Source organism: Mercenaria mercenaria, chromosome 8, assembly GCF_021730395.1.
Source record: "Mercenaria mercenaria strain notata chromosome 8, MADL_Memer_1, whole genome shotgun sequence".
NCBI classification, from domain to species: domain Eukaryota; kingdom Metazoa; phylum Mollusca; class Bivalvia; order Venerida; family Veneridae; genus Mercenaria; species Mercenaria mercenaria.
The window spans coordinates 8,670,467-8,682,169 of record NC_069368.1 but is presented as its reverse complement, the minus strand read 5'-3'; the positions used below and the strand labels follow the sequence as shown (position 1 = coordinate 8,682,169).

At 35.1% G+C, this 11,703-nt stretch overlaps 1 protein-coding gene and 2 non-coding genes across 3 annotated transcripts; 2 read left to right on the top strand and 1 right to left on the bottom strand.

The window, feature by feature from the left end:
* Window positions 1-1,863: 1,863 nt before the first annotated feature.
* Trnar-ucu (transfer RNA arginine (anticodon UCU)) lies at window positions 1,864-1,938 on the bottom strand. The gene has a single exon. It is a non-coding gene; the product is annotated as a tRNA-Arg (tRNA).
* Window positions 1,939-2,751: 813 nt separating this feature from the next.
* Window positions 2,752-2,833, top strand: Trnas-aga (transfer RNA serine (anticodon AGA)). Its single transcript has one exon. It is a non-coding gene; the product is annotated as a tRNA-Ser (tRNA).
* A 3,410-nt stretch (window positions 2,834-6,243) lies between these two features.
* Window positions 6,244-10,335, top strand: LOC123565877 (uncharacterized). Its single transcript, XM_045359648.2, has 4 exons — window positions 6,244-6,519; window positions 7,587-7,674; window positions 8,371-8,575; window positions 9,013-10,335. Exons 1-4 carry the CDS (start codon window positions 6,484-6,486, stop codon window positions 9,293-9,295), a joined length of 612 nt encoding a protein of 203 aa, XP_045215583.2. The 5' UTR covers window positions 6,244-6,483; the 3' UTR covers window positions 9,296-10,335.
* The last annotated feature ends 1,368 nt before the right edge of the window (window positions 10,336-11,703 follow it).

The window sequence follows — 11,703 nt, the reverse complement described above, 5'->3', positions numbered from 1 at the left end:
GATATAATTAATTGAATATTTTTAAAGTCTTAAAGGTTTTTCGCAATGATTGTGCAATATATCAAATATGCCTTTTGTTTGCGCATGTCCAATGGCTTTATTGTTCACTTGTATTTTATACGCCCAAACATCATCATACGGAAAAAAGATTTTTGGCAACGCTCAGATTTTTTTTTTCTTTTTAAAGAAAGGTGTCAGTAGGAAAGGAAAAATATCTTTTTACTTATCTCTTTTCTGATATAAACCCGTATTTACCGATGGATTTCCGTTTAAATCACTGTTTGATGCTAACTTGTGCTAAGGTAATTTATGCTTGAAAATAATGGGTCGTTGCGTTTTTCCCGAACCCATATTTCGGAGTAGATTTGATTTAGCCAGTTTACATACGACCGTTGACTGCCTTTTCCTATTTTAACGTAAGGCAAAAATAAAAAAGAAATACACATCATGGGCCGGTGTGGGACTTGAACCCACAACCTGCACTTTCGTAGAGTGATGCTCTTTTCCAGTTGAGCTAACCGGTCGTTATATTGCTTAAATATTTTGAGAGTTTTAAAGGTCCATCGCAATGACTGTGTACTATGTTAAATATTAAAATAGTTGCATTTTAAATATCCCTCGAAATGATGATGCAATAATATGCAATGCCATTTCATCACTGTGCATGTCCAAATCCCTGCAAAACTAATTCATTTTATATACGTTTAGATGCAGCCAGGACACAGAGACTGGCTACATTCATAACTTTAAAAATTGAAATATAATGTAATGTGGGAGCTAGACTATGCCAATATTTCGGACCAGGGATAGAAAAAAATAATAGTTAAGAAAACGCGTTCATTCAAAAATGACCAAAAATAGAAAACACATGACCTTTTACTATTACTACAACTTTTTATATTAAAGCATACTTTCAATGCTTCTTTAAAGGATGAGAGTGACCTGAAAATGACGTTGGTTTAAGTTGATTTCTTCGCTGGTCTGGTAAACAACAATTAAAAGGATCTCAAAGAGTATCGAGTACTTTTCTAAAGTTATCCAAGTTTTCACTTCATCTGTTTAGCAATTGATAACTATTAATTTTTGAATAACTACTTTTAAAATCCTGTTGATTTTTATTTAATATTTAAGTTAATCAAAGGAGAATTTTGACTGAGAAGGGGGACTTTGTCCTACACTCGCAAGTTCTTAATTTTCCAGTTCTTGATACGAGTTATTGTAAATTGCGCTAAAATCCTGACTTTTCCCCTAAAGTTGGTTGGTTGCATTTATAGATAGACTGTTGGGTCAGATTGGTAAATTCTTGGAAACCAGTAGAAATTTCACACAGCTCCTTCACATCACCAACGACACCCAGAACTCAACCCAAGCTTGTATATAGAACTAGATGTGTGCCCATAAGACACTGAACAGTGCCCCCACTCACTGTCACTGTATGCATATTTATAACGAAGTCAAGAACCATAAGTCTGGTCTGTCTGTGTGAAATCCTATATAATTAAAACACCAGATGCACACTCAACTTCACATGCTGAATAACAATCTTTGGAGGTTTGATGACTCTATAGGTCAAATACTTCTTTGAGATTTGAACGACACAATTGATGGACACGAAAACGGAGTTTTTATACGCTCAGCATGACCAGGCCAAGCTATGACTTTTATAATATATCCCAAACAGCAATTTGTTGTTGAATAAAAATAACGTTTGAGATTTAGATGCGAAGGAATTGTATCACAAGGGCGCTGCCCGACTTATATACTAATACGCATTATCATTTCTGTAGAAATGAGTCATTTGAGTAGATTTGATTTAGACTTTATTACTTCTTCGTTTAATAGAGAAAGTATGTTTAAAATAATGGGCCGGTGTGGGACTCGAACCCACAACCTGCACTTTAGAGGAGTGATGCTCTAATCCAGTTGAGCTAACCGGCCGTTATATTATTTCTTTATTTATAGAGTTTTTAAGGTCTCTTGCAATGATTGTGCAATATATAAAATATGCCTTTTGTCTGCGCATGTCCAATTCTTTTATTGTTTATTTCCCGTGTATGAATGCATTTTAAACGCCCAAACATGAAACAAGATTTGTGTGTGTGTCCGTGCGTGTGTGCGTGTTGGTTTGTTTGTTGTTGTTTTTTTTTTAGTTTTTTTATTCATTTGAGCCGTGCCATGAGAAAACCAACATAGTGGGTTTGCGACCAGCATGGATCCAGACCAGACTGCGCATGCTGTTCGCTAACAGTTTCTCTGATAACTATAGGCTTTGAAAGCGATGCGCAGGCTGTTCTGGATCCATGCTGGTCGCAAACCCACTATGTTGGTTTTCCCATGGCGCGGCTCATTTATTTTTTGCGGTGAAGAAAAGGAGTCAGTAGTGAATGGAAATTATATTTTTTTCTTATCTCTTATTTATTATTTATTTACAAAGAAACAAATCCATTTGTAAGCTTACTTTCTTACTTATTTACTTGTAAGCAATGTGAGTTTGGACTCTTAACTATATGGATGACAACGATAAAGTACGAACGGTTTATTCGTTTCACAATTTTCAAAGGATATATAGATTTATGATATATGATTACGCAGTCAAATGAGAAATCAATTCCAATGGAAGTGCAAGAATAACGTTTCAATGATAATTGTTTGTCTATAAGTAAAGCTGATGTTTCAAAATATATGAAGGACTTGCCAGCGTTCCGGAATTTGTAAATATATACAATATTTGCGATACAGTTCCACACGGAAGTTGTCGTGGCCGAGTGGTTAAGGCGATGGACTAGAAATCCATTGGGATCTTCCCGCGCAGGTTCGAATCCTGCCGACAACGAATTCTTTTTTTTTTTATTGTATGCAATTCTTTTTTTTATATGTGTATGCATGCATATTTACAAAGCTTCAAACATAAAAAAAGAACGATTACAGAAGTGAACCATGTTTTTTTCATAATCATTCAGTGCGTATACATTACAATAATTTGAAAGGTTTTTTTTGTTTCTTTAAAACTACTTCAAACACTTCAGCCTCATATCTAGCCAAACTTTTTACATGTTTTTACGAGTGAATTATCGAAATATTAGATTGAACTATATCTGGTATTTTCACAATAAAAATATGAAATATAATTTTCACTGGTTGGAAACTATAAAATGGGTAAATTCAGTCAAAACATGAAATTAAATGAAACTGTGTTTGTTTTATACCTACATGTAAGATCAAAATATCTTTCACTCATGAACACCATATCTTACATTTTTACGCGTGGCTATGCCATTCGTGAAAATACTGCATCTGGTGTTCACTCGTGAAGGACATTTCTATCTTAAAGTGAAACAAACAAATATCCTCTATCTAATTACATGTTTATATATCGTTGCAGGTAACAAACTCAAAGTATTTATCTTATGCTAACTAATGAAATACTGTATTCTATCAGTTAAATATTTTTATATCTCATCACTCACACTGTGAAAATATGAAATCTCAGATATTTTCACACTGTGAGAGATATAGCTCCGCCCCCTCATACATTGTGTATGAATTTTAAATTATTTGCTTAAAACATGATGAAAATTGTAGATCTAGTCGCACTTTGTTCTTTATAGTAAATCTATATTTCTCGATTCAAATTATTTTACTTAATGAAAATTTCATAACGTTATGCAGCAAAAAATAAAATAAAATGAAACTTTATGTTGTGTGCGTCTTTCTAACGTCACAACATGTCTGACGTCATGTCTGTTTACGCGCGTCTGTTCCCCGCGCTGAGATTAAAAACTGTTGCAAAACCAGGCGCGTAGCTGCTTTTACGCAGAGCCGCAGCTGCGTAGTGAAAATCTGGCAAGCTGGCTTATTTATTTGGTTGCAACAAGAAGTCTATATCATACAGCGGAGATTGCTTAATACGCAGTCATTGCTTACTTCATATTTTGTTTGAAGTAGATCTACAGTAAACTGAAGTAATAGCAGACTTGTTTATATAATTAGTTGATTTAACGTGCATTGAAATTCACCAATAATTGTCTTTGTAGTTTTATAACAATTTAGGTACAGTCATTATCCTACTATTTGATTGCTTATTTTGTAATAATCCTGACCATGTGAAATATTACATTCATACGCCGTCTGTGCTAACGGTTTAAAAAGTCAAATTTCTATACTAAAATTATAATATAATGTCAGAAATTGATAAACTGTTGGTTTAGAAATCGGCAAAGACATTTTTAAGGCTAAACGCTTTTGGATAGACAATTTGTATAACACTGCAGACGTAATTTGTCACGCATAATAATTATTACGTTATTTTCAGATATCATAGATATATCTTGTAATTATACTTAATTAAATGTATGAAATTATCAATTATTCCATGGTCCCAATGTTGTATAAAATAAAATATTATAGAAATCAAATAATTACACCTAGTTAAATCCTACGCGTATTGCCAAGGTTTGACACCGGTACAAGTCATACGATATTGGAGTATCTGACAACCAATTCACAATGAGATAAATATGTTCTTTCTTTATAATTGGTGAGTACAGTTTTTCCAATGGCCTTATAGGTAACTAAATTATATGCAATATATTTCAGAAGTCCTTAAACAACATTCTAAAAAATATCCAATCAAGATTTCAGTGTAATACTTTTGAGATATATCAACAAGCACGCTACGTTTTTAACATTTTTTATTATTCGATATTGCTGGTAAAACTTCGAGGCGCGGGATCATGATGGGAAAGCGCGAAGTCATGATGGCAAAGCACAAGATCACGATGACAAAGAGTGAAATCGAGAATTTCACACACGCGAAATCACGATAGCAAAGCGCGAAATTGTTAAAGTTTCGCGATCTCTCCATTCGCCATCGCTATCTCGCGCTTCTCATATCGTTAGAGAAAGCGATGCATGAAGCGCGAAGCGCGAGATTAGATGGCGAAACCGCGAAATAATTTAAAAGGTAAGAAACATTTTACAGAATACTGTTTTAGTTTTAAAGGTCCATTACTAAGGGAAAGTGAGTTGGCAATTTCTTCATAGCATGCAGTAGATTCTGACAGACAGTAATAATGAAGATTGCATGTCAAAATTTTACAGAGGACTTTGGAATCAAGCAAATTATTGTATTATAAAATTTCAATGAATCGACAGAATGACCCCCAGGTCTTTTTAACTTTCTTCATACTTCATAGAAAAATAATTGTACATATACTGCGATTTATTTCGAATTTCTACATACCAACTTTCATTTTCCAATAAAATGAAATAGTTTCTGTGCTTTTTAAAAGAAATTAAAATGTTCACTTTCCTTAGTATTGGACCTTTAAAAAAAAAGATAAGGGAAATACCTATAACGAAGTTGACGTAATGAAGACGCCGCTATACCGGAATGCGTTCCCTATGCAAGGTATCAGTTTCAGATTTGGTACATTTGTACAGTATCATGAAACTTAGCATGTCTTTGTTGACTAGTCTAGTATTCAGTTTAGAGTTATGGCAAATTCCTTGTAACAACTATCTTATTTATACTTACAGACATATCTCTTGAATGATATATCCAATCACAATGATTTGTTTAAAGTGTGTCAACACTAACCATTTGTTTTGAACTAATACTTGCACATATAGAACATGGATCACTATTAAACAACAGATTGCATGTGCAATATTACGCACAAACCTAGTAAAATAAAACATTTTATATATACAAAGAATAAGGTTTTTGTGCAATGTTTTTGCTTCAAATACACGCTAAAATGCACCATTTGCCATTCTCACATTGATAAATAATCAAGGGGAGGATACACCGACCCACACCCCCATTACGTCTGCGTACTATGAAAAATGCCCTAGCTACGCGCCTGAAAATGCACACCTAAACGTAATTGAGCATAAAATAAAAAGAAAATTTGTTTGTTTTTCGTGAATATGGAATATATCTCACCTGAAGTGAGAAAATGTTCACACTTCTCAGTGAGATATATTCCATATTCACGAAAAACAAACAAATATCCTCTATATACATTTTAAATACGGTTATAAGCGAATAAAGAAGGCGGTCGATCGGTCATTCGATCCGTAATGTCACATATCAAGAAATCTAAGAAAAATATTAATTTACGATAAGACACCACGGGCGTGCACTGATAAACGATTTGTTTACAAGCCTATTGATATACTGAAAATCATTTATCGAATAAATAATTTTCAAATATATCACCTGATCCGTCATTGAAAGACTCGAATGGCCATTTCACAGTTTGTTGAATATTACATGTCGTTTTACAGGATTAATACCAATATTAAACCATAAAAATTTTCCTGTGTGGCACATATTCATGGTCTGGTAGTCCTAAAGTTAGATTTGTTTTCTTATATTTGCAGAAAAGAAATTCCCATTCTTCTGGAGAATGTAGCGAAAAAAATCATTAATAAAACATTTTCTTTTTAATAATTATTAGAAAGTAAATAGGATTAAAAATGGCAACGCCTGGTATTAGGCAGCGGAGAATGAAGGTAAGATTTTTGTGATTTTAATTTACATGTAATTACAACAAAAATGCAGTTTTCATGTATTCCTGTGTAAAAGAACAATTATGAAGTAGGAATCCAGGATTATGATATGCACGTTTTGCACGTGGGTGCTGTTTCTGAACTATGAACGGGGTCATAAAGTACGGAACATAACATTTCTGCGTATACTTCATTAAAATTATTAAAATGCTCCTGCGTCTGTATCTTCACGTGTTTTTATTCGATTTGGAATATATTTAAAATTCAAAAGTAACAAATTCGGATGTAGAAAGTTGTTTTCACGGCCAACTGAAGAATAAATAATTTAATGTAACATTGCAACTTAGCTTTAAATGTTGAAAAATTATATCATATGCAAACAGTGGATAGCTTGCATATAACTTGCATATTTTAGACTTCCAAGGAATATGTATTAAAGCTAGTCGCTTACAGATGTTGTGACTTTTTCAACATATTCATTTCAACAGTCTGGTATAGAATTTATATATGAAACTGAAAAATGATAAAGTGATGCACCTGTCAATATTTTGCCCGCCCAGGGGGGCGGCGGGCTGACCCGGGGGAATTTGACATTTCAAAAAAATTGTTGTCTAAATCCCCACCCTAGAGACAACCTTTTTTGTCTAAATCCCACCCTAGAGCCTTGTTGGTACATCAAATGTTTGTCTAATTCCCGCCTGTCGGGAATGGCCTTCTGTCTAAAGTCCCGTGTATGCCCGCCGCTCCCCCGGGCGGGCAAAATATTGACAGGTGCATGAGTGGAAATAACTCTTAGATACTGGTAAAAAAAAGTAACAAGAATTTTCTGAATAGTTTCAAAAGCGTTACAGTTAACATCCTTCTGCACAATAATCTAGGTAATTTATTGGGGTATCTTGCAAAATTAATATGGCAGTAAGTTAGTACCACTGGTCGCCTTCACAGCAGCTACGTTTTACTGATTTTTGTGAGACAAAATTTTAGCCTAAAAAGTTCCAAGTTCGGACAATAACGTCCATGATCCCTTGTCACAAATTCTGATTATTATTTTGATTTTACCCTATCCGTAGATCCTGTCAGCACCACCCATGAGCCGCTTACCTCGGTTAGACTCTTGTCAAGTCAGGAAAGAACTTACACAACCCGAACGACGACAAGGTAAGCACTTCCCGTCAATTAGAGGTTCAAACCCCCTCAACCCATTCTCATCTATATGAGATTCAAACACCCTCAACCCATTCAATCTTATCCATAAGAGGTTCACCACCCCCACCCCCTCCCCTCACCCCAACAATTCTGATCCATATGAGGTGAGGTTCAACCCCCTTAAACCATTCTCATCACCTCCATCCCTTAACCGATTCTCATCCATCAGAGGTTTAACCCCCACCCCTCATTCATCAATGTTAAACTCCCCTTCACCCATTCTCATGTATAACCCCGCTCCTGAATCTATTCTCTTCCGTCAAGGTACAGCCCCTACTCAATCTATTCCTATCCGTCAAGGTACAAAAGCACCTCTCAACCCATTGTCATCCGTCAAGGTACAACCCCCATTCTCAATCTATTTTAATCCGCCAAGGTACAGCCCCTTCCCCAATCTATTCTCATCCACCAAGGTACAAACCCCTTTCCAGCCGAATGACTTTCAATACTTGTGTGTAGCACGCAAGGAAATATGCGGTTTGTCTTGTTTTAATGCAACAATGATCCAACGTTGTTACATATCTTGCAATCTTGGTTATATTACGAAATAATAATAAACGGGCCGCAGACCAGCTTTTTCACAAAGCTAACATTATTATGATTGTTATGATGATGATGATGATGATGATGATGTTTTTTTTACAACAGGTACAGCGAAAATCAGACGAAACTTCCTGGAGAGCAGACGAGATGACTTTGTTGAAGAAACAACGAAGAAGGAAGAGATAGAACGGTTGAAAAAATATAAGAAATACCTGGACAACATGAAACTGCTGTGCCGCAGCAATAAGGATACTGACGTAAAAGGAAAGGACCAAGAAAATAGTGTTTGGCAGAAGGAAGTAACAAAAATGTGAGTTAGACCTACTGACGGCAGGACACTCGCTTCTTGTTACATAGCATGTGGCAAAATTGGGTACCGTATTTGATAAATTGTTTTACGTGAGCAAGAAGTAAAAATATTGGAATCTGGTCCGTCCCCTGGCTGAACTAACCGCTTGGTGACTGAAATAAAAGAATGAAAACGTCACAGTAATGCAGAGGCTGGGCGTAGGACTCCTGATCCGAAAGTCGGGTTCTAAACTTGCTGAGAATGGGATCTGACCACAGTCTCAAAGATATCATACGATGGTGCAAGTAACGGTCAGAGTCTATGGGAATAGAGTAATATATGTTTTGAAAGCTTTCTCATATAAAAGGCTAAAACTATATTAAACTGAAAATAAACAAGTAAGAAAGAGAGATTGATATAAAATGTTCTATAGTTTATGGCGTTCTCTTACATTTCAGAGATCTACCCGAGCGTCTACCAATAACTGTTCCAATGCGGCTAAAGAGCGCCCAACAAACTCTGCCTCGGCATGAGCATTTGTTCAACACAACTCCAATGTTTTACCGCGTGAGATTTTCAACCTCGAAAGAAGATAGTAGCATCTGTACGGATGGATCTAGATCAGCGATAAAACAGAAGCTGCAGTATTTCATAAATCAGGACTGGAGTTCAGAGAAGGTCTCGTGGTTTAACCTTCATAAAAATGTCCCAGAATATCAAAAAGCTAATTGGATTTGCTAAACGTACTCTTTTAATGCAACACTTATGATATTTAGCTGATATCTGTGAAATTACTGAATGCATATTTTTGAAAACTGGCGAAATTTTAGAAAAATATTTTGAAAACTATACGTCAAAATTTCAGTAAAATTCAAACAGCCTCTTAATACAATTTTATTAATATAACAACCTCATCATTTTTTTCTTTAAAAAGATATCACAAAAATACTTGTAAACTAATCTGAATCTATAAATGAGCGAATTTCGTTTAATGAGCGAATTTTCGAAAAATCGTTACTAACACGAAATATGTCAGTTGACTTGCCATACTTAAAGAAGAACAAGTATAATGTCTTATCTGGAATTTGACCACATTTGTTGTGCGAAAGTCATTATCTGCACCTTTTGTTTATTGTAATGAAATCGCTCGTTAATATAAGCGATATGTGTATTTGTCTTTATGGAACAAAAATCATTCGTTCTTTTAATTTTGTCGAGTTTTTCCAATAGCATTTACTCCCTTAAAGATATATGAGCCGTGCCATGGGAAAACCAACATAGTGGGTGTGCGACCAGCATGGATCCAGACCAGCCTGCGCATCCGCGCAGTCTGGTCAGGATCCATGCTGTTCGCTAACAGTTTCTCCAATTCCAATAGGCTTTAAAAGCGAACAGCATGGAGCCTGACCAGACTGCGCGGATGCGCAGGCTGGTCTGGATCCATGCTGGTCGCACACCCACTATGTTGGTTTTCCCATGGCGCGGCTCATATACCTCTTATATTTAGATATTTACCTAAAATGTAGAAAATCTTCATCAAATATTTTCAACTTTACTAAATATATAAATTAATGGCGTATGTAGAGCTACATTCATAATAAATTGTCATGCAGTAACAGTCAATTGTTTAAAAGAACTTCCAGTTTTTTTAGTGGTAGTACATATTTATACTGTATTCAGCTATACATCTATACAGTGTTAACTATTTTTTAACCTAATGCATAGTACTGTTGATACATATAAGCATGTTAATTGTATGTTTACATAAACTATATGTAATATGTGTTATTGTTTTCAAATATGAATTTTGGATCTAGTATACCTTTAAACATCGAATAACTTTAGGATGAACCAGTATATATTGGCAAAATACCTAGTGTTGCGTTAGCAGATTTGATAATCTACATGGACGTGTATTCATCAATTGACTTCATGTGAAGTTTAGACCTAGACTCAAGATACTCTTAAGATTTCTTTTGAATTTGATTTTATTAATACAGTGCGTTAAATACACACATGTACCTTTTACAGTTGAAAGTTTTAATAGTGTTTTTGCTTGCGAGCGAACGTGTCGCTATTTGGTAAGTTGGGCGGTAACCCATACAGGCGATTCCTCCAGATGATTGTGTCAGGTCTAAAGTATCCATAAAAGGCACTCTTATCCCAATGTTAGTAATTCTAGAATCTAGCATCTGACTGGGTGATTTTGAGTTGACCAATGACAAAACTGACTTATATTTCGCAGTACAGATGCATTAATAAGAAAATTCATGGCGGTAATATTGTGTGGATCCTTAAGCCTAATTTTAAATATATTTTAACGAATACGAATCCAGATTATCGACCTGTATGTTTGTTCAGTAACTACAACAAAATAAATTATCATAATCATATACGATAAATGTATTTTTATTAAGCAATTGATATTGATAAAAATCAAATTTTTAATGCAAATCTTAAAAAAAGAATTTGATTTTTCCAATAATTATTGTGTTGATTTATGTGTTCACCTTGTAAAATGTCTTTTTATACAGTCCATAAATAATAAAATGTCAAACACAACAAAAGAAGTGTTTGCTTGTTGCCCCATCTAAGTCACAGAAGGACTCGATTTCATTATACAACGCAGCGGTACGGAACGCCGTCTCTCTTGGGCTGGTATGCTGTTTTTGATGGTCAAAATCCTTTGAAAGATAAACTGTTACTGCTAAAATAAACTTGGACGAAGATATGTGCATTCCGTCGCCTAAATTCCAGAGTATCGATCTTAAGTCCATATTATGGCAAAATTGAGATTTTAGTATCATTAGGTATGTCCTATAACCTCTGTATGATAGTGAATTTGTGGCTTTGTAGAACTGACATAAACAAGGCAGTCATTGACGCACAAATCTTTAAACGTCGCTTCCCAAAACTATCAAAAACCTAGTTACGGCATAGTGGAAATAATGCGACGATTTGACTACAGAAATGACGCGATAACCGTGGTAACTGCGAAGAAAAAACAGACATTCCGTGCATATCAAACACGCAAAAGTCACTATACTAGGTCAGAGACCACCAGATCAAAAAAGTACAGGGAACTTACTGGGAATAAAGAAATCGTATACCTGGGAACAAGGTAACGTTTGTCCATCCTCATTGATCAG